Raw genomic sequence first — 27448 nt, 5'->3', positions numbered from 1 at the left:
AGCCTTCAAGAGGAAAGGGGGCCTGCCATGAAAAAACATACAAACTCACAAACAAGTAGGGACATAATACTAGATAAAAAGACAATAGCTACAACAACCATGACTGGATCTTAGATGATAAAAGTAAAGCAAAAAATATAAAACAGAGTTTGGGAACAAATGGAGAAATTTAAATAAAAGCTATATACTATTCAGTTACTATTAGTATTCCGAAGCACGGCAATACGGTTATAACTTATTTTAGGAGACAAATGTCAAAATATTAAGGAATGAAATCCAAAATATTTGCTATTTACTATCAAATGATTCATAAAATATGGAGCAAATATTGCAAGATGTTAACAGGCAAATACAGATGAAGTACATGAGTACTAATTTACATGCAGATTTGTAAATTTTAAAATAAAAGCTTTTCAGGGACAGGAATCTAAGTTCAAAGATCAGAACCTTGGAGGCTTTTTGATTTGTTCTAGTAGAATTATTTTTCCTAGCTTTGGTATTATTCCTCAGCACTTTATTTCTATTCTAGCACTGAACAAACATGTTAATTGCCAGTTTGTAACTTTCTCCAGAAGCCACTTGGAACTGGAATTAATTCTTTGTCTGGTACCTACTAGGTATTGGGTGTTGTATGATTGAGATGAGTGATATGATGAAAACAAATAAGCCATAATTGAAACCCATTTATTGTCCGTATCACATTGTACCTCAAATTTAATCAAGAAGGAACCCTATTAAATGACCTTACATAACCCGTACCATTATAATGGATGTCCACATAGCACTTAATTCAAAATTTTCTTTGTAAAGTATTTCATTTTCAACTCAAGAAAATTCAGCATACCTGCTCTGACTCTTTAGTGTCCTTGGAATTGGAGGTCTGGTTTTCTCCAATGACTCCAGGCTGCTCATTTTCCCACGGTAATTTGTTTTTCCCTTTTCCAGCACTTAATACCCTTCGGGTACAGATGGTTGGACTGTAGGAGCCATACAGCTGCATGCTGTCCCTCGTGTGGTCACCACAATAACAGTGTGCACTCTGAGTTCTATTACCAGACATAAGCCAGTCTGTATCTGCTCCATGTGCCAAATGGCTTGACCTCCCCTGGGCAGAAGACGGCATGAGTATTGCATACTCCACAAACCCCTGTTCTGTTAGCCGTGGTAGAGTTTTTCTGGCCAATCTGGCCTGCACTGCATTCATCACACCATCCCCATTATCTTGTAATTCAACAGTATCTACAGCTTTAAAAAGGACATTGGTTTTACCTGAGCCCATGGATGAAGCCAAGACAGCAAAGGCTTCCAGAGCTGCCTGGCGTACCCTGCGTTTGCTATCTACCAGAGCTGGAGCAAGATCAAAAGACAGTTTGGCTAAGTCGAAATCCTCACTGGGATAGGTCAGGAGGGAACAGATGCAAATGTTCACTACTTCCTCTCTTACTCTGGAATGCTTATGCTTAAGATTTTCCAGGAGCAAACAGAGTACCTGCTGAGGACCTACTTCCTTCATCAGCTTTAGAAAGATTTTCATGTACTCCTGCTTGATCACCAACTTGTTGTCGGCCAGCACTTTCACAGAGGCGGCTGTAATGGGTCCCAAGTACTGCTGTACCTGCTCTCCCAGGCGAAGGACCAGTAAATGCAGCACTTGAAGCGTGCCATGGACCACTTTGAAATTGGAATCGTCTAACAAATTATACAGTAAGCTAATGAAACCAACAAGACTAGAATGAGGGGTAGAGCTTGGGTTAAATTTTCCCAGCAACTGTTTTAGTTCTTCGACAGCCTGAGTCCTGTTCTTATAGTCTTCCTGATCCAGCAACCTTGCATGCAGCTCCTGAGGAATAATCCCAAATTTAAGATTGCTGTTGGAAAGAGTCACTACACAAGGGGCAGGGTCTTCAGAAAACCCAGAGGCTTCAAGCTCCAAATAATAAGGAACCTGATTCCCAAACTGGGACTCCAGGCGGCGATTGTAGTGCCTCCTCAAAGCAGAGGGCAGACGAGAGATGTAGGACTGAAACCTCTCTTGACCAAGTCGTTCTCCAATTTGTTGAAGCGTGGAGAACGCTGCCTCAGATTCTTCTTCCATCTCCTGATCGCCAAGCTTTCGGGCCAGGGCGATGATTACTTCCGTGAGATCCAAGCCCAGCAACAAATCCTCGGGAGTAAGCAAGATAGGGAGCAAGAGCGCAGTGGAAGCTCTAAGCCGGGCATCCGGACTTTCCAGGCCTTGTATAAGCGTTCTCAGTACCTGCCCAGAACTTCGCCTCAGACAAATATGCAGGATCTGCAGCGCATCTTTGCGGAGGGCTGGATTATCTTCTCGTAACGAGACGACTAGTTGAGGCAAAAGCGCTAAACTAAAGGCCTCTTCCAGCTGCACGGCCTCCCCCTGGCCCCGAAGGACGTCCGACAGCAGCTGCAAGCAGAGTCTCTTCTCATCACTACCACCCTCCACCAGCACTCGGCCCAGCGCCCGGTACAAGGCTTCCTTGCGGCGGGGAAAGCCAAGCCGGCCGCCCCGCCGCGGCAAGGCAGCCTGCAAAGCCTGGAACGCCTCGGACGGATCCGGGGCGGCGCGCAGGAGTTGAAGGAGCCGGGTCTCCTCCTCGTCTCCCCCCGACAGCCCACTCCCAGCCCCCGACCAGCTACTCGAGACGGCCTCCGCCGGCAGCAGGAGGGTCGAGGACAGGGGCGACGGCGTCGAGGGGCAGGAGCCGTGATCCCCGGCCGCCCCACGGCAGTAGTAGTTTTTCTCGCCTCTCATCGTGCCCCCGGCTCGGCGACCATCAGTCCCTGGGGCGGAAGGACGACCGCGGCTCGGGGGGCGATAGGGACCAAGGGTGGCAAGGGGCGGCGGCGGCAGGAGCAGCTCGGAAGGCGCGGCCGCCATGGAGGGTCGTCAGGGAGCGACGGCTGGAGGGAACCATCGCCGTCTTGGGAGGGCTGGATGAGGCCCAGCCTTCCAGCGCCTTCTCCGGGGCCCGAGGTGCAGAGGATGGGAAGGAACGGCTCGGGTCAGCGGCCGGGCCGCTCGGGCCTTCAACTCCCGGAGCCAGCCTCCGGCAAAATGGCCCCCGCCCGAGCCCGGGACCCCACAGCCGCCACCCGGCGTAACCAGGGCCACCACGTGACCAAACCGAGCGCTTCCATGGTGATGCACCCAGCTCGGTTCCCCTTGACCCGGAAACTAACATCCCGAGATGCATGCTGGGTCATGTAGTCCACGTAGGGAGTTGTGCCCAGGCAGAAGGCTCCTGGAAGAGGAAGTTGGGGCTGTTGGAACGCAGCCAGAGCGGTGAGGCGGGGGGGTCAAGACCTTGAACGGAAATGACGCGTCCCTGCTCGGGGCGGAAGTTTCCCGCCCCACCCGTAAGAGTTGAGGTTTGAGCAGCGCAAGTGAGGTTCTTGTCCGGGTTCCAGTTTTTCCGTGGCTCCTCCTCCTCCTCCTCCTGTCGTTGCAGGTGTTATTCCTGGGACTCAGGTATTTTCCGTTCTGCTATTATCCAATGGTGCAAGCTTTGGCCGAGTGTTGCCCGGTTGCACATGAGCCAGAGTAAGAGGTAAATGTCTGTACCGGAGCAGGCACACAGGCGACATGTTCTGCAGGGCTGCTTGCCATTGTAAACGTTCTACTTCTCTACCATCCTGAGTGAGATTCTTTTTTCTAGCTGACTGCTCATCAGTACAGGAGAACCCAACCAAAGTCAGTCTTAACAGACTGAATACTTTTATTTTTTTTCTTCCTTCTTCCTCCTTCTCCTCTTCCTCCTCCTCCTCCTCTTCTTCTTCTTTTCTTCTTCTTCTTTTTAAAATTATTATTATTCCTACTCTTTGGGGACCTTCCTTGTCCCGCCTTCCTCTTCCATGCTTTTTCCTCTCCTCGATTGCTGGCTGTGGAGTGTTAAAGGTTTCTGTCACTTTTCATTGTCCGCATCACTAAATCTTCTTAAAGATGTGCAGAATCTGTACTTCCCCGGGTATAGCTAACCGCTTTGCATTAGACGAAGTGCTCAAGATTTTTCTAACGCAGCTGCTCTGTGGGACTCAGCCCTTTCGCCCCACCTGTACTTCTCCAGTCTCCCAGTAGGATCCTCCAGCGTCTCTGCAGTCTTTCAGTCTCCTGGAGACGGAGATCGCTAGACAATTTCAGTGGTGGTGCAAGTTCTTGGCATCACCGTCCTAAGAGAATTCTGCCCAGAGGGCTTAGGGTTGATAGACCTTATTTTAAGCTAACTGAGAATTTGATGGCTGATGGGTGTTTTCCTCTTTGTAAATGAAACTATAAGTAGAATTGAGAGTATCTCCTGTAAGGTCAAATGCTTTGGGTATGAAAAAGCAACTTTTGTTTCTGTATTTGAAACATAATTGCTATTTGTAGCCCAAGTTGGCCTTGAAGTAACTCTTTTTTCTTTTTCAAGACAGGGTTTCTCTGTGTAACCTGTCATGGCCCTGTACTCTTGATTCTCCTGTCTTGAATGTTGAGATTACAAGTGTGCACTGCCAATCCAGGTTTAAAGACAAAAATTTTTTTTTGGGGGGGGGGCAGACTTTTTAAAGAAATAATACATCTGGGCAGAGGTGGCACACGCCTTTAATCCCAGCACTCGGGAGGCAGAGGCAGGCAGATCTCAGTGAGTTTAAGGCCAGCCTGGTCTACTAGTAATCGAGTTCCAGGACAGCCAAAGCTGTTCCACAGAGAATACCTGTCTCGAAAACCCCCCAAAAAAATTACTTTTCAGTGACCTAGTGAGAAAAGACTGAAGACTGAGTTATAATTTGAAGTTCCAAAGCAAGTATTTCTGCCCAAAGCAGTACCAAGTGGGATATATCTTGAAATCCTTTTTTTTTTTTCCTTCTTTGAGACAGGGTTTCCCTGTGTAGCCCTGGCTGTCCTGGAACTAACTCTGTAGATCAGGGTGGCCTGGAACTCAGAGATCCACCTGCCTCTGCCTCCAGAGTGCTGAGATTAAAGGTGTGAGCCACCATACCCCACTATATTACTTTTTGAAATCTTGGAATAATTGAGTCACATGTGCCAAAGTGCTTTATAACAATAAATTGATACTCCTGATGATGCAAGTTGAAATTTTATGGCACAATTTAAATATCATAGAGTTTTTTTTCTGTTTTCTTGTTTTTTTTTTTTTTAAAGAGTAGTCATATAGTCATACAACAACGAGGCTGTATGACCATGTCGCCTGTGCGTTGGTTTAAAGCCTAGGTAGTTCCCTCATTAGCTTTTGTTTTGTGTTTGTTTGCTGCTGTTGTTTTATTTTCTTTCACTGTGCTGGACATCGAACCCAGGGCTCTGCTTATGCTAGGGAAATGTTCTGCCTCTGAGCTACAGCCATGGCTTTCAGTGATCATTTTGATGTGTGAGTGGATCTACCTAAGTTTGGTTTAGTAAATGGTTTATTTTAGTAGAAAAACAGCAACAAAAGCACTGCTGTCCCCACCCCTTTTCTATTTTTAGAGGCAGAATAAGGATAGGAATGAAAACCAAAAGATGGATGGAACACCTGACAGTGAGAAAGAGTGCCTGCCAGGTGGCTGGGGCTTGGTAGAGCACTCGCCTAGCATATACAAGGTTCTGGATTACATTCATAATACTACAAAAACAAAACAAAACCCACGGGGCTTGGGACTTGCTAGATTCCCATTTCCAACCTAAAATGTTTAAGTGTATTCTTCTATTCATATGTGCTCAGACTTGAGGAACCCAGTCCACACAAAAAGAAACAGGAAACTGATGTATGCATTAGAATGTACACATTAGAATGCCAGTTTATGTTGGAATAGAAGGTGACTCTTCCTGGTGATCAGAATTTTCAGATTGAAAACTCCAGCATACTCTTCATGTATCTAAGAACTTAGGAAGCCAAGTTACTAACCAGACTAAGGTTGTGTGGTAATCAGTATCAAAGAAAAGGAACTTAGAAAGTCTTGAATGATATTTCATTATTAGTTATGGCAGAAATTTAAGAATGACCCTTTCCCTCTATAAAGAACACTACTCGAGGGGCCTGGGTCCATAAATCAAGCAGTTGCTCTGTTCTTTTCCTTTGAGCAAAGCAAGATGAGTCCTTTGTCTCAGGTCCCTGTAGCTCACTGTGTGTTACAGATTGTAATTTGTTTATGTCTCTTATGTTTTGTCTCCTTGAAGATTTGGAAAATACATTAGTTTGATTGTGGAGATTTAGGAAATGAGACTTCACTGTCAAATATCTTATTATCTCTTATGATCATCTTATAGATTATAAATCTTTTTGTTAATGTATATTTTATTTATATCTATTAAAAGTACTTAAGTTTCTTTTAGTCTTATTTTTGAAGCCTAGGAGTCCTTTCTGTATTTACTAGAAAAGCATTCATATGTAATAATAGAGTTCGATAAAGAACAGGGTATGTTTTTTCCTTTTGGATTTTCGAGACAGGATTTCTCTGTATCCCTTGGCTATCCAGGAACTCATTTTGTAGACCAAGCTGGCATTAAACTCAGATCTGCCTGCCTCTGTCTCCCAAGTGCTGGGAATAAAGGCATGTGCCAAAGAACAGGGTTTTAATAAGATTATAGAATATGAATACACTTTTTGTTGTATTGTAAAAGTAAACTTCAGAAAATTGAAAGAAAGTAGTTAGGACTATACTGAAAATTACAAATTTGAGTAAAGCAAAATTTCAATGATTTCAAAATAATTTAAACTAAGGTAGCAGATTGCAGGAAGGTATGTGCTTCCTACCTTCATTCTTTGAGCTGTACTTAAAAAGAATAAACACAGTTGCTCTAGAAGATAAATGTTTTATTTCCAGAGTCAGAGATAATGAATTTGTTGGATGAATCACTGTAGCAGACTTTCTTGGTCCACCAGCCCCAAAATCATGACATGGAGACTTAATATTACTTATGAATGCTCAGCCTTAGCTTAGGATTGTCCCACCAGCTCTTATAACTTAATTTAATCTGTTTCTCTTCATCTATGTTTTTCTTCGGGGCTTTTTAACTTTCTTTCATTCTGTATGTCCTTCTTTCCCGCTTCCTCTGTGTCTGTCTGTCTGGCAGCTGCCTGGCTGACTGGTCCTGGGCAGCTCCCTCTCTTCCTCATTCTCTCTCTCGCCTAGATTCCTCCTCCTACTTATTCTCTTTACCTGCCAGCCCCGCCTGTCCATCTGCTGCCTAGCTGTTGACCAGCTTTTTTTAAACCAATCAGGTGCCTTAAGCAGGCGAGGTAAAACAAATGCAACACATCTTTACATAGTTAAACATATATTCTATTCAACAACAAATCACTTTGTCCTTTGTGTGTTCTTACCCAAATTTTATAGGCATCCCTGAAATATTGGAAATGAAAATAAATTCTGTAAAGTATAAAAATATGTGTAATTTAAGAAGTTGTCATTAATAAGTACAATGGAAGTAAAAGGTTATTAACCAATAATTGTAGTCCATTTATTGTGTGCTGAATACTGTGCTAACTACTTAGTAAATATTAGCTCATCTAATCCTCATAACAGTTAGAGGTTCTATATTCTTCATTTGTATTAGATATATTTTAAGGATCAGAAGAAGAAAGTAAAACTCAAATTAGTCAGTTTAGCTGTTTGCTTAGAGCTTTTGGAACTTTGGTGAAAAGGGTGCTAAAACTGTAGGATAAAATTTGATTTTTTCCATAATTAATCTTTATATTTTTATGTATTTGATTATATATTTTTATCTATTCTTTTTCTGTTTCTGTTCTGAATCTTATTAGTTAATTATGTCAGAGCTTTAATAAGGTTAAGGAATTATGAGCTTTTGTTGTTTTGAGACAGGGTCTCCCTATATAGCCCTTGTTTTCTGCACATTTCCAAACCCAAAACATAAGGATTTATGTTAGTAACACACAGTTAATTTTACTTTTGTTTCTCTAGATATAATGAAAATAATTTTCAGAGAAAATGCAATATTGCTGCTTATTCTATAGATATATACTGGTAAATATATATTATAATTGGTTGAATTTTACTGTAAGGGAAACTGAACAATGGGAAAAGAATTTAATGACAGAGCAGTTATGATAAAAACCTGATTTGTTAAATTACATTATATATATATATATATATATATATATATATATGTATGTATATTTCAAAGCAACTCTCATTTCTTCTCTATTTACTTGCTGTGGCTGTGATCTATATTTATATGGCAGTTAATTGCCTCCCAGCTGATTTCAGTTTGTAGCTTAGATGTCAATTAAGTAGATAAGTACTAAACTCTCAGCCTGTTCTTTATTATCTTGGTTTTAGAATCTAAAATTATGAAATCTTCTTTTAACATATTAAGGGTATTGGCACAGCATGAGAATTATTAAAAATGAACTACAATGCTGTTGTGTGGTGATATTGTGTTCCCCAGTATATTGTTCACCATAATAAACTTATCTGGGGTCAGAGAACAGAACAGCCACTAGATATAGAGGCCAGATGGATCTCTGTGAGTTCAAAGTCACACTGGAAACAGCTAGGCATGGTGACACATGCCTTTAATCCCAGGAAGTGATGGCAGGAAGCAGAAATATATAAGGTATATAAGGCATGAAAACTAGGAACTAGAGCCTGGTTAAGCTTTTAGGCTTTTAGCAGCAGTTCAGCTGAGATCCATTTGGGAAAGGAGTCAGAGGTTTCCAGTCTGAGGAAACAGAATCAGTTGAGGAGCTGGCAAGGTGAGGCTGTGGCTTGTTCTGTTTCTCTGATCTTCCAGCGTTCGCCCCAGTACCTGGCTCCAGGTTTGTTTTTATTAATAAGACCCTTTAAGATTCGTGTTACACTGTTGCCTTGTTGAAACTTTAACATTGGTACTGTTTGTTCAGTATTGACTAATTGAGTTCACAGATATTTAGTACTCTTAAGTATTTGCTTTTAACAAAGGTTAAAGCAAATAATATGGCTAGCATATAGAAGCAATTCAGTATATCAAATCTTCTATTATACATCAACAGAAGGGAGTTGTTACTATCTGGATTCCTCTTTGGTTTGTTTTAATGCCCTGATATAATGTTTATGTGTTCTGGGCATTTACATATGTGTAAATTTATCATTTGTTTTTTGTAGGCTTACTTTTTAGATTTGTTTGTTTAAGACAGGATCTTGCCCTGTATCCTAGGCTGGTCTGGAACTCATCATAAATCCTCCTGCCTCAGCCACCTAAGTGCTTGGATTGCAGATGTGAACCACCAGTATCAGCTTTGATATCACTTATTTTATGTATTGATATATTAAATTAACATATGCCGAAGGTCATAGAGCTGTTAGGTAGCCAAATGTGGACTTAGCTCAGATTTGCCTGGTTCTGGTTCATATTGTTCACTGTTCTTTCCTGTTTTCAGTGGTACTTGCCCTTCCTTCTCTGTAAGGGTGTTATTGAGATAAATGAAACATAATAAAATTATTTGATAGCATGGGGTTTGAAGATCTGAAATTATTTTTTCTTTGAGTTACTTTTAGTCATTTATGGATAAATAGCTGAGAACCAAATATAATAAAAGTTACGAATATTGAATCAGTTACAAGTAAAATTTGCAGTATTTCGGCTAGAAATAGTTGACCTGATTCTCAGTGTTTGCAAAGTGAGAGTCACCGAGAGCGCTGAAGGCAGGCTGTCTAGCCTCCCCTCCCCTCTGTGTTTGCTCACTGTCTCTATCCATGAGGGGGCACAGAGTATTCCTTTCCAGCTGGTTCCCAAGTGATACTTTTGGTGCAAAGACCATATTTTAAACCCTATATTTGAATAGCTTCTGTAAATTTTTAAGATGTATTAAGAAAGGAAAGAGGTCAAAATAGAATTTTTAATAATGGAATATGGCAAACCTGATGTCATTAATTTTAAGTTCCTATTTTTTACCTTCCCCTTTTAAAGTTTTATTTATAATTATTTAATTGAGCATTAAAAATATGATTTATTTATGACATTTTAACTCCCAATACTTGTTAATTTAAAACTTTTTAGTTTTATTCATTGTTTGTATGTGTGAAAGAGAGAACAAATGTGTCACTCATTTGTTACAGAGGTTAGAGAACTGTGTATAGAGGTTAGAGAACTGTGAGTTTGGGGGATCAATTCAAACTCAGCCTTGAGGCCTGAATAGCAAAGTGTTTTCACCTGCTGGCCAATATGGTGGAAAGAGTGTGCACAAGTGTTCTTTACCAAAGACCTTTCTTCAATCTGTTTTTAGTTTTTGATAGTTTTTCTTTTTCACCTGCTGTGAAATAAACTGTTTGGAATGAGTAGTTCACACATTGGTTAAAATGAGATGAAGTACTCTGAGAATAAAAGTGTGTGGAAGCAGGTTTGCCATAGCACCTTACTGACCGTGCATCAACCAGAACACTGGAGAAGAGGAGGGCTTTTAGGAGCTTATGTGGGGGCATCCTCACTAACCTTTCCATCTATCCTCTAAGTGTGTCATGAGATAATTTCTCCCATGGTCCTAGTTATGATGATGTCCAGGGGTGAGGGGTTACCACACACCCTTTTAGAATAGAGCCTCAGAATATAAAACTGCTCGGTGTCACATAGGATAGGCTGGGATCCTTAAGAACTAATAGGAAGTCAGGCAGCCAGGCTCTTTTGCCTGGCACTGTTCTTTTCTCTGAGTGGGTCGAGGATCTAGGCAGTTTCCTATAGTGCTCTCTTTCTCCTGCTGTTTTTCTGCTGTCTTCAGAAGTCAACTATCTAAATCTACTTCATTATCCAAACCGAAAAGTGGCTCACTGTATCTTTACTGATAGAATTAGTCAGGCATTGGCCTTGCCCTAGTTCTCTTTGTTCAGTTGATAGTAAGCAAGCTTCCTTCTTTTTTTGGTAAACAGAAGAGAGTCACTTTTTAGGTGGTAAAACTCAAGTCTTCTTAAGGCTAATATTGATACAGATATCCAGTAACATCTAATAACTATTGGGTACTTACATGCCAGCAACAGAAAGACATTGCCCCCTTTTAATCCTGTTTTGCTGTGCTGTGCACATGAGAAAACTGAGACTTCAAGATGACCTTCACAGGTCATTAAACAATTTGGACAATATTATAGCCACAGCAGCCTGGTTCTAGAGCTAAGTCTCTTAAAATTATATTGTTGTGCCTGTCTAGATTTGTGTAATATGTATCATGTGTGTGCTTGCGTATTGTGTGTACATGTGTTCTTTACAAGTTATATTGTGTTATACTTTATACCTCATGTACCACAGACTCCAGAATGAATTTCTTGCCTAATACTAAGAGTTAGTACGACATAGAAAGCTAAATACCACTCAGGTAAACAACTAAAAAATTCATGAATACACAGTTGACAAAAATGTTAAGACCTTACTAATGGTCACTATTGTAAGCATTTCATATGTGTAAATTCATCTACTCCTGAAATCAACCCTTACTATAATTGAGCAGCATTTACCCCTTGGCCTGCCTGCCACATAACCCTGAGTTTTCCTTTTCTCTAGACTCAGTACCCTCAGTTTTATTGCTCATTTGACATGATCTGAGTTCTTCTCTTCACTGGGTATCATGGTTTGTTTCAATTCCCTCTAGGATGATGCCTAAAGTCTGTACCTGATGTGAACTGACATTTCCAGAACTAAGGGAACGTCTCCTTTCTGACATTCTGTGCATTACAGTTCTATTAATAAAGCTTAAACCCACATCAGACTAGGGTATTAAAGTGGTACTGAAGTTAAAATCCTTAAACCCTTAAAATATCCCTCAGATTAGTTATTTCTCTCCTTTGTGCTTGTATTTTATCCCTATTAAATTATGTTAAATGTTAGGTCTTTTGGTATCCTTAACTTGTTGTCCAGTGTTTTTGCTGCCCTTCATGGTCACATCATGATCACTACAAAGGGAAAGTGCAGAGCCTGGGGGTGGTGGTGGTGGTGGTGGTGGTGGTGGTGGTGGTGGTGGTGGTGGTGGTGGTGGTACACACCTTTAATCCCAGCACCCGAGAGGCAGAGCCAGGTGGAGCTCAGTGAGTTTGAGGCCAACCTGGGCTACAGAGTGAGTTCGAGGAAAGGCGCAAAGCTACATAGAGAAACCGTGTCTTGAAACCAAAACAAAAACCAAACAAACAAAACCCACAAAGGGAAAGGGCAGAGCCAGAGTATGGTCATCCTGATTCTACAGCACACCACTAGGATCACCCTCCAGTTCCCATCCTGATTCTACAGCACACCACTAGAATCACCTCCTGTCCCTGTTCTTTTAGAAGTATGCACTGCACATTTGCTTATTTACCTACCTGGACTAAATTATAATTTCAGGTTTGTTTTTAAAAATCTTGAGAGACATTATAAAGTTCTTTACTAGTCTCTAAACATAAAAATACACTTTTTGATAGAAAACTCTAACCTCATTGTGAGAAGAAACAAAGTCTCTGATGTGCCTTATTATTGTTAGCTCATTTAGACTAGACTTAATCCCTTTAAGGTGATCATAAATCACATTGTTACTAATGTTAGAGTGTTTTCTGGAGTTAAGATGAATCTTCTCAGACTTTTTATAAAATTTAGTCTTGCTTTTGAAATTAGTGTCCAGGGCTGTATCTCTGGTATTAGTTCAGAAGCTCATTTGTAGGTCTGTGTTACTATCTTGTTTAGTCTGGGAGAAATATGTTCTTATAAAGTATCTAGCTCTTCCTTTTTAACCTTTCTGTCTTCCATTTTCATTGTTCACTGTTCAGCCTGAATATGATTCTTCGTGTTAAGTCAGACAAAAGAGAATGTGTGTGTGTGTGGGGGGGGGGGGTTTACAAATCTGCACATACATAGTTAATTGCATGTAAAGGAATAGACTTTTAGAGAAAGTTAATATTAACCTAGACTTTTGAAAATTTGTATTGAGGAAAGGAGGATGAAAAAGGAAAGGTTATAGACAATACTTAGCACTTACTAAGAAAACATTTGGGAGATAGTACATTTTTTAAAAAGATTTATTTATTTATTATGTATATAACATTCTGCACCCAAGTATGCCTGTATGCCAGAAGAGGGCACCAGATCTTGTTATAGATGGCTGTGAGTCACCATGTCGTTGCTAGGAATTGAACTCAGGACCTCTGGAAGAACAGCCAGTGCTCTTAACCTCTGAGCCATCTCTCCAGCTCTGAGATAATACATTTTATAGAGAGCTGTAACATTAATAATTACATGAGCCATATTGGAGTGAAAGGCTATTGTGGGAAAGAATATAAATTAGTGAGCATGAAGGTCATAGGAAGAGACAGATTAATAAAGTGAATCTTATGGTGCTATATGGAGCTATATGTGTTATATATCCATATATGGAACTTGATGCTTTATAAAGTCATTGTCAATTGGTATTTTTTATGTTATTATTGAGCAAATAGCAAGTAGCTAGTGTTTCAAAACTAAAAATTTGACTGTAAGCAATGTTTTCTCCATATATTTGTATTTTATTGTAGTGATAGCTGAGTCTTTAATGAAAATACTCAATGAAACAGTTTGCATGTAAAAGTCCTTATTTGAGGGTTATCATACAACATGTTAGTTCTCTACTTCCTATAACAAAGGAGTTGCATTAAATGATAAAGTCCTTCCATCTCTAAAAGTCTCTATTTTAATGTTCACTGTTTAAAACCTAGCAAAATGGTGAATAAACAAGTTTGACATGTGCTCTTTGGAACAGACTCACAGTGGCATGGCTATTTTGAAATAACTGTCGGTGTCTTTTATTTTCTGTAGATGGACCACACATCCCCGACCTACATGCTTGCTAACTTAACCCACTTACATTCAGAACAACTTCTGCAGGGCTTGAATCTCCTTCGCCAGCATCACGAACTCTGTGACATCATTCTTCGAGTAGGTGATGTTAAAATCCATGCTCATAAAGTGGTACTTGCCAGCATCAGCCCGTACTTCAAAGCTATGTTCACTGGGAACCTTTCTGAGAAGGAGAACAATGAGGTTGAGTTTCAGAGCATTGATGAAGCTGCCCTGCAGGCCATTGTGGAGTATGCCTATACTGGGACAGTCTTCATTTCTCAGGATACAGTGGAGTCTCTCCTGCCCGCAGCAAACCTACTGCAGATAAAACTTGTCCTGAAAGAATGCTGTGCATTTCTTGAGAGCCAGCTTGACCCTGGGAACTGTATTGGAATTTCCCGTTTTGCAGAGACATATGGCTGTCATGACCTTTATTTGGCGGCTACTAAATACATATGCCAGAATTTTGAATCTGTTTGCCAGACAGAAGAGTTTTTTGAGCTTACGTATGCTGATTTGGATGAAATTGTCTCCAATGACTGCTTGAATGTCGCTACTGAAGAGACAGTTTTTTATGCATTAGAGTCTTGGATCAAGTATGATGTGCAAGAACGCCAGAAATACTTAGCACAGCTGCTGAACAGCGTTCGATTACCATTGCTGAGTGTTAAGTTCCTCACTAGGCTCTATGAAGCAAATCACCTTATCCGTGATGATCGTACGTGTAAACATCTGTTGAACGAAGCCCTAAAGTACCACTTCATGCCTGAACATAGACTCTCTCATCAGACAGTCTTGATGACGCGACCTCGCTGTGCTCCCAAAGTGTTGTGTGCAGTAGGAGGAAAATCAGGACTCTTTGCCTGTTTGGATAGGTAAATAAATGGGGTTTTTAAAGGAGTAATACTAACAGATGGTGTGCTTTTTAAATGTGCTAATTTTCTGTATTTAAAAAATAATTTTATTTTCCTTTTATTTGCTGTGTTGGTGTTCTTTCTCTCCTTTTTATTTCCTAAAATATTTATGAGGGTATTTTAATCATATTTCCGTACATTCTCTATTATACTCAATTATTAGTCTTTTCCTCACCCCAAGTGTGTACATTTCTCTATCCTGGTTATACTAATTTTTCTAATGTTTCATTGTTTTACTTCTTTCTCCTCCTCTTCCTCCCCTCTTCCCTTTTCTTGTTCTTCACCCTCTCCTCCTCCTCTTCTTTCTGACAGTGTGCTAAAGAAGAGAGCTAGGAACCTGTGATGAGGGCAGACTGAGGACACGAGGAGCTTTGAAGGAAAATAGTTAATTAGGAGAACATAAGTGAAATGAGAAAATGAGAAACTACTGTAAATAATAACTTGGGTGTGAATTTCTTTTTCATTGTGTTTTTTACAGTTGTAAAGAGTTCTTTTTATTTTCCTAATATTTTTACAGCAGGGATTGTCAGTGTGCTTCTGTGAAGAGCAAATAGGAGATATTTCAGACTGGTAGGCCCTCTTGTCTTTAATTCCACCATTGTGGGATGAGAGTAACCATAGACAGTATGTAAATGATGAAGCATGGATGTGTTCTAATAAAACTTTATTTGTAAAAGTTGATGGACTGAATTTTAGCCCATGGTTGTGTAGCTTGCCACCCCTTGATTTAGTTCTGTGTACAAGTCACCCTTCGACATTGACAACATAGCTTGAGGTTCTTTGTCTCTTCTTTCATAACCATCACTTCATGATTTTGATTTTTGATTTTATATTTTGTTCTTGAACAGAAACATCTGAGTATGTTTGAAAGAAGATATCAAAATGAAGAGGGGAGCAGGCTGAAGATATAGGACAAGGGATGGTCACTGGTAGATCAAGGTCTTGAAATAGTAGGACAGTAGTGGAAAAGAGGGGTTTGAATAGTTGGAGAAATACAGGTAGAACAGAGAGATGAGAGAAGGGGTCTGAGGAGATCCTTTAAGGTCTGCTAGAGAAGAAAGTGTGGGTTGGATAGGTAGCTTAGGAAATTTCTAAAAGAACCAAGCTGCTCCTTAGACACAGGGAGTAATACGGATGACAGTGTACTGAGAATACTTTAAGTAGCTGTGAAAATTTTAAATCTTCAGTGGATAAGTAGCAACACAATCTATACTCAACTCCATGAAAGTATCAATATAACTGATCACCATTTGTCCTTAGAAGACTTTTTTGGGGGATGAGTATAGTACCACACTCCTGTAATCCCAGGATTTGGGAGACAGGGGCAGGAAGATAGCCATGAGCTTGGTCATTCTGCTTTACCTAAGGAGTTCTAAGCCAACCAAGTCTACATAGTAAGACACTGCTTCTAATTAAAAACAAAAGAACAGCAACCCAAAAAAATCATTAAGATGAATACCTTTATGCCACATCTGCTTATATGAGTTACCAAACATGATTTAGGTCAGCAGAAATCCATGAATTCTAGATAATCCCCCTTTAGAACTTCTGGTTTCATTTCCACTGTGAGGTTTGTTTGTTTGTTTGTTTGTTTGTTTGTTTGTTTTTTCCTTACACCAACTGTATATTTTATTTTGTATCACCCACTGGGTATTTAGCAGTTCTGTTCAGTTCATCTCTGATGCTAACTCTCTTGAATTGGCCCAAACTGCGCAGGTAAAGGGCTTGGTCTCATAGTACTGCTCCTACTTCAGCTGCTAGCTTTTGTCATCACCAGTTACCTCGGTATATCTAAATCTTGTTTGCTGGTACTCTGGTTTCTGACCAACTCCTTTCATACCAGCTTATTTTAGTACATGTACTCTGTTATGGTTTGAATGTGCTCCCAAAGTTTATATGTTGAACCTAAATCCTCCATGCAATATTTCCCCAAAGGTGAAACCTTCAAGTGGAGTTAGATCCTGGGTGTGCCTGAATTAAGACCATTATCATGGAAGTGGATTTGTTCTAAAAGAGAGGAGTGTGGCTCCTTTGATCCCTCTTTGTGTGTTGCCAATAGCTTCTTCTACATTATTATGTAGTAAAAATGCCCTTGTCTGAGACAGACCCTTGATCTTGGGCCTGCATTACATACCATGAGCCAAATAATCTTCCATTGTTTATAATATCCCCAATCAATAATTTCTGTTACGGCAGAAAACAAACTGACAGGAAACTTGGTACAAGGAGACAGGCCTGTTGCTGTAACAAATACTTGGAAGTGTGGAAGCAGTTCGGAAACTGGGTAAGGGATACATGTTGCTCAGTTTTGGCAGATTTTTCTAGGTTTTCATGAGCAGAACATTAAAGACAGTTCTAGATTCAAGAAGCGGAAACAGTCTGAATCTTTTTAGACATTACCTGTGACAGTACATGGCCAGCATATTGGGAGAAGTATAGTTGGTAAAAGGCTGTTGTGATGTAGCCTTAGACAGATATGAAGAACACGGACTTGGAACTTGGAGGAAACGCCTCTCTTGCTATGCAATTGCAAAGAACACATCCCTCATTTTACATAATACAGCACATGAATGACAAACTGGGTTACCTGGCGAAAGAATGTCTAAGCAGCAGTTTTTCTGTGTGACTATTTTTTAAGTAAATATGCTTAAGATGTGAGAGGAAAGAAATGACCTAAAGATAGAGTGGGAAAGTTGAGACCTTCATAGCCTTCACATGTCAAGAGTTGAAAAGGTTTGCTTAAGAGCAAACCAAAGCTGTGACCATGTAAATCCACTAAAGAGACCAGCGTGGATATAAGGAAACCGGAAACTACCATCAGGAAAGGAAGAGACAGCATTTTGATAGTCTTTGTGGATCCTCTTTTTAACCACAGAGCCATAGCTCTAGGAGGGCGGAGCAGTTTTAGGCATAGGCCCAGGGCCCCCTCCACGGACCTGCAAACAAAGGCCATCTCAGGACCATCTGGGCCCAGCATTCAGCATAGCACTCTGACCACTCCAGCTGTTGTTCAAGCAGGTGCAGCTGCAGCTTGACCCACCAGAGATTCAGAACACACTTGTTGTGGCTTGTCTCCTTAGATTCCTAAGAATACATAGAAACAGTGGAAGGCCTAGGCAGAAATCTGTGGTAGAGATGGAACAGCTTCTGGGAGCCTACCACTTAAGTGCTGAACATCAAGGAGATGGGAGAACTATAGGCATTAAGACCCCACATACTGTGAGGTGTTGAGCAGACCGAATCCATAAAACCCTACATCGAGTTAAGGCTTCCTTAGGCCTTACGGGCCTGAATCCTACCTACCCCAGTATGCTCTGCCTCTGGAGTCAAAGGAGATTGGTCTCTGGTGGTTTCTTAGTCATGGGACAGATGTATACTATACCTTATTTAGCATTTTCTTTCTTTCTTTTTTTTTTTTTTTTTTTTTGGTTTTTCGAGACAGGGTTTCTCTGCGTAGCTTTGCGCCTTTCCTGGAGCTCACTTGGTAGCCCAGGCTGGCCTTGAACTCACAGAGATCCGCCTGGCTCTGCCTCCCGAGTGCTGGGATTAAAGGTGTGCGCCACCACCGCCCGGCTGCATTTTCTTTTTGATGAATTATTGTCTTGAGATCCATTGAGCACTTCTGGATATGTTGCCTATTATGAAATTGACTATAGGAGATGCTCAATCGAGGAGACACTTTAAGTATGAAATTCTAAGTGAAGGTATGTATTTTCAAATTTGTTAGATAAAATGGTTTTCTAGAGTAGTTTGTACCAGTTTACACTCTTAGCCACAGTGTGTCCATGGTTGCACAACACTCTTACCAGTAATTTTCTGCCTGTACTTCAGCAGTCTGGAAGGTACGTCATGATTTATTGTGGTTTTGATCTGTATAACCTTGATTGCTAATGCAAGTACACATTCTTGTTGATGGGCCATTTGAGTTTTTTAATCTATTATTTTTCTGCTTATTCATTAGTGTGGAGATGTACTTTCCCCAGAATGACTCTTGGATTGGTCTGGCGCCCCTAAATATTCCTCGCTATGAATTTGGAATATGTGTTTTAGATCAAAAAGTTTATGTTATAGGTGGTATTGAAACTAGTGTGAGTCCTGGTGTCACCGTGAGAAAACATGAAAATTCAGTGGAGTGTTGGGACCCTGATACAAATACCTGGACTTCTCTAGAGAGAATGAACGAGAGCAGAAGTACCCTTGGAGTAGTAGTCCTTGCTGGAGAACTTTATGCTTTAGGTGGATATGATGGACAGTCTTACTTGCAATCTGTAGAGAAGTATATCCCCAAAATAAGACAATGGCAACCTGTGGCCCCAATGACAACCACAAGAAGTTGTTTTGCTGCAGCTGTTCTGGATGGAATGATTTACGCCATTGGAGGGTATGGCCCCGCTCACATGAACAGGTATTTAACATAATAATCGAGTTGCTTGTGTTTGTAGGTTTTTGCAGAAACACAATGTACAGTCATTTTTGAATTTTAAATAATTTGTGTGTATAAATGGACTTTTAATATGCTTAAATAATATTGATAGGCATTTGGAAATTTAGACTGTCCTAAGTGTAATTGTATTTTATCACTGAGATTCATATCTCTCCTATTAAAGTTTATGATCAACTAGTGAACTACATTTTAGAGCTCAGAAAACCTAAAACAAATTAGACAGATTTAAAATTTTATATGATGCAATAATTTTGTATGTATTTATGTGTGTGCATGATTTTTTTCTTACATTGCTTAATAGAGTAAAGTGGAAGTACAATTCATGTATTCCAGTCAGTATAAAACATCATACAATTAAAATCTTGGGCCAGTAAGATTGCTCAGTGGGTAAATGTACTTGCTGCACCAGCCTGGCAAACTGAGTTCAGCCATGATGGAGGAAAGCGCCATTTCTCAAATGCTTCTCTCTTTTTTGTGGTATCTTCACACCCATATTTATGTATGGATAATATTTTTTAAAGAAGCAGCTTTTAAAACTCAAGCCTTATTTTATATTTTATTTGGGGTTCTATGGTCATAGTAGACATGTCATCACAGTACTAGAGTGAGGATGAGAGACTTCTGTTTCTATAGTATATTCTTGGAATAAAGGAGAAACACAGGTAAGAAAAAGTAAGGTCTGCAAGATACTGATTGTATGTACTGTGACTCATAGTTCTAAACCTTTGTTAAAAATTGATGTTCTAAGGAGTTTTCTCTCTTGGAGTGGTGTTTCACTCATTGTAAACAATCTATAATGAAAAAGTTTTGTGCTTATATATACTATACCATTTTGTATGAGGGATGGGAGCATCCATGGAATTGGTTCTGCAACCAATTCCTTGTGGATATCCTATCTAACTGTAGGAAAGAATAACATGCAGCTATTGTTATTTCCTGTTCACAAAGTAAACTTTTATACCTGAAATCTTATCTACAGATACCTAAATACTTGGGACAAATTACTGTTATTTTTATGTCTGTTTTTTTTACTTAGTTTTTAAAACTGTGGTGGGTTTTAGTTTTGGTTTGGCAGAAAGAGTGACAAAGTGATCTATGAATTAATTCTTCCTCATGTAAACACTTGCAGTGTGGAGCGCTACGACCCAAGTAAAGACTCCTGGGAGATGGTTGCGTCCATGGCCGATAAAAGGATTCACTTTGGCGTCGGAGTTATGCTAGGCTTTATTTTTGTGGTAGGTGGGCACAATGGTGTCTCCCATTTGTCGAGCATCGAAAGATATGACCCGCATCAAAATCAGTGGACAGTGTGCAGACCAATGAAAGAGCCCAGGACAGGTAATATTTATTCAGTCATTCATTCATTCTTTTGTTTGTTCATTTTGTGGTACTGGGGATTGAAACCCAGGCTTGTGCATGTAAATATCCTAAACTGGAACTACATCTTGAGCTGTTAACTCATTAAACTCAAAATACAGGGCTGTGCTTTATGGAGTGATGTTCTTATAATACTAGTATCTTGTACCTTAACAGTAAGGATATTATTTTATCAGAAAAAATCTTGTGTAATTGTGTCTATGTGTTTATGTGTGTGTGTGAGAGAGAGAGAAATACATACAGAGACAGACACAGTGTGGTACATGGATATGGAGGTCAGAGAAAAATTTTACAGGAGTTGGTTCTCTGCTACCTTGTTTTGAGGGAGAGTCGCTTTTAAAATTCCTGCTGCTGTGCCTCATGCTGACCTGTAATCTTCCCGCCATCTCTCCTGACTCCATCTGCCCCCACAATAAGCTCAAGTTTACAGTATCTTTATTACATGCTGACTTTCTTTCCTTTGGGTGTGTTCCAAGAAATGGGATTGCTGGATGCTACAGTAGTTCTGTTTTTGGTATTGTGGGGAATTCCATACAGATTTCAGTCATAGACAATGATTTACACTTTCACCAATGGTCTATCAGTTCCTTTTCCATGTGTTCTCTCTAACGTGTTGTTTTCTTGAATATTAGCCATTCTCACTGGGGTAAGGTGGAGTCTCATGACATTTCTGGTCTGCATTATTTTATAGCTAAGGACAGTTGAACAGTTTTTCATGTATTTCTGATTTGTACTTTTGAGAGTTCTCTGTTGAGTTTGTTTGCTCATTTATTAATTGAAGTATTTGGATTTTTGTCTGATTTGAGTCATTTATGTATTCTGAATATTAGCTCCTTATTAGATAAATACCTAGCCTGGATTGTCTTCTGCTTGTAGGCTGCTGTTTCACTCTGGTAGGAGTTCCCTTTGCTGTCCAGTCCTATTTTCATTTGCTGTTTGTTGAACTGTTACAGTCCTGTTCAGAGAGTTACTATCTAATGCCTCTCTGACTTGAGCCATTTTCTATTTATTTTCTTCTTGCAGCTTCAAATTTTCAGATCATACATTAAGGCTTTTGATCTATTTTGAATGGATTTGCATACAGGGTGAGAGACTGGCAGCTAGTGTTATTCTTCTACATGCAGATTTCGGATTGTCCCAGCACCACTGTTAAAGAGGCTGTCTGTTTCCAGTGTATATTTTTGGCTCCGTTGTCAAGGTGGCTACAGCTGTGAGGATTGATTTCTAGGTCCTGTATTCTATCCCATTGACCTACATGTGGTTTTTTTGTCTTTGCCAAACAATATATTTTTATTTGGGAATCGAGACCATTCCTATTTAGAGTTATCATTAAAAGGTGTATATTAATTTCTGTCATTCGGTAGTTATGTGGTGTTTTCTCCGCTCTCTTTGGACTTCGTGTCCTGGTGTTATTTGTTCCCTGTGATCTCTTGAGTGTGCTTATCCTGTCGTCAGATTGAAGTATTCCTTCTAGTGTTGTCTATAATGTGTCATGGAGAATTGATTTTCTGATCTTGTCTACTCAGTGTTCCAGAGATCTCTTTTATCTGGATAGGCATTTCTCTCATAAGTTGTAAATTTTCTTCTGTGATTTATTGTACTGAAGATACTTTCTATGCCTTCAATCTGATTTTCTTCTCTTTCTGTCCTCTTTGGGTTCCTTAAACATATTTATAATTTCTGTTTTGAAATCATTGTCTTGTGTATCAACTAAGTCTCTCTTTCCAGGGAACATTACAATTAGGGGTGCTAATTTATAGGCATGTTGTCTTCATTATTCATGATGTTTATGGGGCCTAGGCACCTGGAGTTTGGTCATTACTGGTGGGGTTTTGGGGGGTTTGTTTTTGTTTTTTGCTATGGATATCTGGTCTCACCTATACATATGCATACAGCACATATACACAGAAAAAATAATAGAGAGTGCAAAGTAAATAGAGACAGCAGTCCAGAAAAGAGAGAGAGACACAGAGAAGAAAGGGAGGGAGGGAAAGAGGGAAGCTATCAGTACCTCTTTCTTCAGAGAAGCACTCACACACTGCACACCATATATATATACCACACACCACATACACCATACATACCACACACAAAGCAATACATACACTACATATGCCATACACCATACATATACCACACATGCCACATACAGCACACATACATAAATCACACACACATATACCGCACACCACATACACTATACATACCACACACAAATCATATATACCATTCATACACCACATACACCATACACCACACATATACCACACACACCACATACACTACATATATATACATACACCACACACAGACCATGCATAACACATACCACACACACCACATACACCACATACACCACAAATATTCATACACCCACAGACACATGCATACATACACTATACATACACATGACACATATCACACATACAACACACACACACACACACACACACACACACACGCACACACACTCTTTTGTTGTTTTCTAGATTTGGTGTGCAGAGGGTCAGTTTTTCCCCTCTAAAGTCCCTACAGTTTAGACTCCAAAGGGCTGTTTGCCATGTGAATCCTGTCAGAGTTTATCTGGTGTGTGGCCTGTGAATGTGGAAGTGCTGGCTCTACCCTCTGAACTGCTCCCCCAGATGAGTCTGGGGACACACCCTGCATGGATGAAGCCTCCTCTCAGAGGCACTCTGCCTGTGTGGCTTCAGCATGGGAGATTTCCACAACTTTTTGTGGTCCTCTGAGAATATACAAATCAGTCAAGCCAATTTTGTCTCTGGTAGCAGTAGCCAAATCACAGGGCTGTGGTTGATCTTGTGGGCCAGGGCTTTGCAATTCTTTACTCTAGCCACCTGTCTTGTACCCATACAACTTTTCTCTCATCTTACTGCTGCTTTGCTGGGTGTTCATCCTCAGCTTGCCTCTCAGTCAAAAAGATCTACAGTCAAGTAGATCTTTTCCCATGAGTCTCAGTCCAAGTCACAATGAGTTCTTGGTCACTTCGGCAGTGGGGGAAGGTGAGGCCTTTGTTGTTTAGAGATGTAGAAATGCAAGATGTTCTGCTTCCCCTGCCCAGGTCTGAGTGTGAGACCTCTGCTAAGCCAAAGTCACCTATAGTACCAGTGAGCAAGCTGGAAAGTACAGGGGGCCTCTCTGGCATCTGTGTGCCGCACAGGACACAAAATACAAAAACGCTTTTTTCTTTCTTTCTTTTGAGACAGGTTCTCATCAAGTAACTCTGGCTGCCCTGTAACTTGCTCTGAAGTACAGCTGGCCTTGAAGTCAGAGAGAGCCACTGCCCTGCCTCCAGAGGGCTAGGATCAAAGGCGTGCATCACCATGCCAAGCTAGAAATGGCATTATAAACTTCCTTTTTTCAGAGTCACCTTGGGCACGCGTGGAGTCCTCCAAGTCCTTCCATCTCTCACTGGAGGATTCTCCTCTCTCTGTGCTGTTTGCTTAGTGCTCTGTGGGAGGGTTTCCTTTTACAAATCTACTGTTCTGTCTGTATTCCACCTGGTCTCTGTCTGCAGCTTTCTCTTTCCCTCCCTTGCTTTTCCATATCATCCACCTCTCTCCACAGCCACATACCTAATGATTTCTTCAGATTCTTGAGAACGCTGAAAAGTACTGTGGGTTTACTTAAGGTTTATTTATTTATTTAGCCTGCTGTCTCTCCTGTCCCCTTCTCTCAGCTCTTCTATTTGTTTTCTAGTCACTGTCTTTGTGTTCACTATCAAATAGTCTTTCCTCTGCAAGTAGGATAGTTCAGTCAAAAAAAGGATCCAATTTTACGGTTTCTAGAGAAGAAAAAAATACATCCTTAGGTATAGGAGAAATTGTTATTTTTGAGCCCAAACTCAAATGACATTATTTTAAGGGCAGTTTTTTTGGTTGTTGTTGTTTGTTTTTTGTTTTTTTTGAGACAGGGCTTCTCTGTGTAGCTTTGCGCCTTTCCTGCATCTCACTCTGTAGCCCAGGTTGGCCTCGAAATAACCAAGATCCACCTGCCTCTGCCTCCCGAGTGCTGGGATTAAAGGCGTGCGCCACCACCGCCTGGAGAGCTTTCTTATTTTTATGATTAAAAAAACCTCCAGAATCATAAGAACTCAAGGAAATTAAAATACAAAGAACCATTTAAGTGTTTAGTATAGTTTCTCTGGCACACTCAATAAAAACAGTGAGAATGTTTTAAATGTGGGTAGACTTACTATTTTTAGAACTATAGGTGGTAATATCTAAGAGAGGATTTTTAAGTTATATAGTACAATGTATTTGAAAGCCTGATTGAATTTATAGAAAGACAAGCAAATATACATTAGAAATATATTGCTTTCTTCCTAGTATTTTAAGAATGCAAGCCAGCATACGCCTTTAATCTCAGCACTCAGGAGGTAGAGGCTGGCAGATCTTCCTGAGTTCAAGGCCAGCCTGCTCTACAAAGCAAGTTCCAGGACAGCCAGAGCTGTTACACAGAGAAAACTTGTCTTCAAAAAAAGAAAAAAGAAAAGAATGCCAGTCATCTTGATCTGATCATTGTACTTTCTATGCATGCATTGACATGTCACACTGTAACTTGTGAGCAAGTCCAATTACTGTGTGTCAAAACTAAAGCATATTTTGAAAGTACTTTCCTGTAGTAGGGAGGGAGAGTAGATTGAAGAGCAGAGGTGAAGGCAACTGACTGCTTTGTTTTGTTTTTGTCTTCTCTTGTAAGCCTATATTTCTATCATGTTTGTATAATTATAGTGATTGTTGAAATGAATTTTGAAAATGCATTGAAATATAAATTATTTTATTCTAAATGAGACATAATCTGCTTCATAATTCAGCTGTGTGTTCTTTTCTCCCCACCTGTCTTAGGAGTTGGTGCTGCAGTAATTGATAACTACCTTTATGTAGTCGGTGGTCACTCGGGGTCTTCCTATTTGAACACAGTACAGAAATACGACCCTATCTCAGATACATGGCTGGACTCAGCTGGCATGATATACTGTCGCTGCAATTTTGGATTAACAGCACTTTGAGAAGTGTGAACTTGTGGGAATCGCACATGGTGGTGCCATGGAAAGAAGGCCCAGTGTCCTGAAAACTGCATTGCTTTCTCTGTAACTTGAAGTGGCGTGAAGACTCAGAGCTTTGTTGGGTACTTTGAACAGACAAATAGTTTGAATTGCTCTTGATTATATAGTAAAACAATAATTAAGAAAAAAAAAAAGGAAGGGAAAAAAAAGGAAAGACCTAACCAATTAAATTGTGCACTTTTCTCCACTAAGACTGGGATAGACTAGTTTTTATAATCCTAAATGTAGAGAAAACCTTGCTGCTTTTTAATTTTGTTTTCAATAATTTTAGCTTATTTTTTTAAATCTGTATTTTGATTTACTAGGAAGAGAGAAGCTTCAGACCCTGGAGTATATTGAATGACTGGACAGAATGTGGATAGTGATTGTTGGATGTAAATTCATATGCTTAACATTGTTTTTTTTTTTTAAAAAGGGCTGCTTTTCCTTTGGGTACTTTTAAGGATTGTAAATACCATGTCAGTCATCTGAGGGCTCTTTCTGCTAAATGATTTTAGGGCTAATAGTGTGATAAAGTTGCAAAACAATGGCTTTTATTATCGTATTTGGGGCCCTGTTTAAGACAGGGCATATTTATTGTTTGTGCTTTTTCTGTGTGGGCTGATGACCTCCTCTGTGCTTTGGTGAGCATGGATAGAGAGCAAACCGCGTTGGTTTCAGCTGTTCTCTAGTGCTACACAGCAGGCTTCTGACAGTCGATGTAAATACATTTGGAAGCTGCCTGGTACCACCCTTGATGCATATTGTTGTTTTTATGTGTTCTTAATTTTAGTTTTTTAAGGTCCTAATTTTGTTTTCAGTGTTCAAATATAAAAATGGTGCTAACTGTAGGATGTATAACAAAGCTATAACCAATGTTATTTGGGTGTTCAGTGTAAGATGCATGATGTACTATGATAATCTTTTTCATTTTTTATTGGCTTGACTTCATTTGTGCTTATGGAAAATAATAGTGATTACATTAATGTTAACATCCAAAACCATCTGAATGGCTTGAGTTATACTTCCCATGGTTTTTGAATGGTGACTTAAAGAATGATGCTTTTTTTTTTTTTAATTTTCTTTCTTGTTCTAGAAATTACATGTCCTTTAATACAGACATACATGCACCAAATACAACATGCTAGGCAGGTGTGCATTACTTTTTTCATTTCTTAGGTAACTGAGTATTTTTAATTTATTGAGGAAAACTGGAACTCGATGTTTACTTGAATAAATGGTTCTAAATTTGGTTCTGCTTTGGTTAAAGAAACAATCTTTCACAACAAAACTGTTACAGCCACTGACAGCTTATTTAAAAAAAATAGTTAACTTATTCTAGCATGGTTTAGTAAATATCTGTTAGTCTTAACACATTAATTTGCATTTTATTTACTATGTTGGTACTTGCATTTTCGTATTTAGTAATTTTGTTTTCGTTTCCTTTATTTTTTTTCTTTTTTACCTACCTACTCTCTCTCTTTATAACTTCTACAAGACCAGTGAATATTTTTTCCTAAGAAAAAGAACTCATCCTGCATTCTTAAGTGCCATACTATTCTAACTATTGTTAAGAAGCCATTTGTAATTATAAAGCCTAGCTTTACCTGTTAGCATATATGTTATTACTCAAAAACTATAGCCGGGCAATTTGTAGATTTACTTGTTTTTCCATAAACTACCCATTGTAGATTTGAGACTATACTATGAAACTATGTAAAATCATCTTTAGTCATAAAGTAACACCATGCTTTACAAATATTTGCACAGATTATGAAGCCTTGCAAGTAATTTTTAGTCTCTTTTAACCTAGAACTCAGCAGAAGCTAATAAAATCAACTAAGTATTTTCTATGTCGCTTATTTGAATATCATAGTGACACATAGCAA

The 27448-nt window shown here is 39.7% G+C and overlaps 2 protein-coding genes across 7 annotated transcripts in view; one reads left to right on the top strand and one right to left on the bottom strand.

Annotated features, from left to right (window-relative positions):
• The window catches only part of Togaram1 (TOG array regulator of axonemal microtubules 1), a 66225-nt gene extending 63072 nt beyond the window's left edge, over positions 1 to 3153 (bottom strand). For 2 of the 3 annotated variants that reach the window (XM_028858997.1, XM_028859006.2), the window contains exon 1: positions 845 to 3136. In XM_028858997.1, coding sequence (XP_028714830.1) covers positions 845 to 2899 — 2055 coding nt within the window. In that variant the 5' untranslated portion in view covers positions 2900 to 3136. Of the gene's footprint in view, positions 1 to 844 lie in introns of all 3 variants that reach the window. The other variant, XM_037210566.1, reaches the window with a different exon arrangement.
• A 188-nt stretch (positions 3154 to 3341) lies between these two features.
• On the top strand, positions 3342 to 26812 carry Klhl28 (kelch like family member 28). Of its 4 annotated transcripts, none has more exons than XM_037210567.1 (5): positions 3342 to 3490; positions 13736 to 14634; positions 18635 to 19078; positions 20247 to 20455; positions 20790 to 22598. In XM_037210567.1, exons 2-5 carry the CDS (start codon positions 13736 to 13738, stop codon positions 21101 to 21103), a joined length of 1866 nt encoding a protein of 621 aa, XP_037066462.1. In that variant the 5' UTR covers positions 3342 to 3490; the 3' UTR covers positions 21104 to 22598. The 4 variants fall into 4 exon arrangements, with proteins under 4 accessions (XP_037066462.1, XP_028714863.1, XP_037066464.1 ...); XM_028859030.2 differs by lacking the exon at positions 20790 to 22598 and adding an exon at positions 25360 to 26812 and having other exon boundaries at positions 3344 to 3490; XM_037210569.1 differs by having other exon boundaries at positions 3481 to 3569.
• Positions 26813 to 27448: the final 636 nt, after the last annotated feature.

The sequence above is a fragment of the Peromyscus leucopus genome, chromosome 14 (assembly GCF_004664715.2).
Source record: "Peromyscus leucopus breed LL Stock chromosome 14, UCI_PerLeu_2.1, whole genome shotgun sequence".
In the NCBI taxonomy this organism is placed as follows: Eukaryota; Metazoa; Chordata; class Mammalia; order Rodentia; family Cricetidae; genus Peromyscus; species Peromyscus leucopus.
The sequence above is the reverse complement of the archived record's forward strand: the minus strand, read 5'-3'. Positions and strand labels throughout refer to the sequence as shown.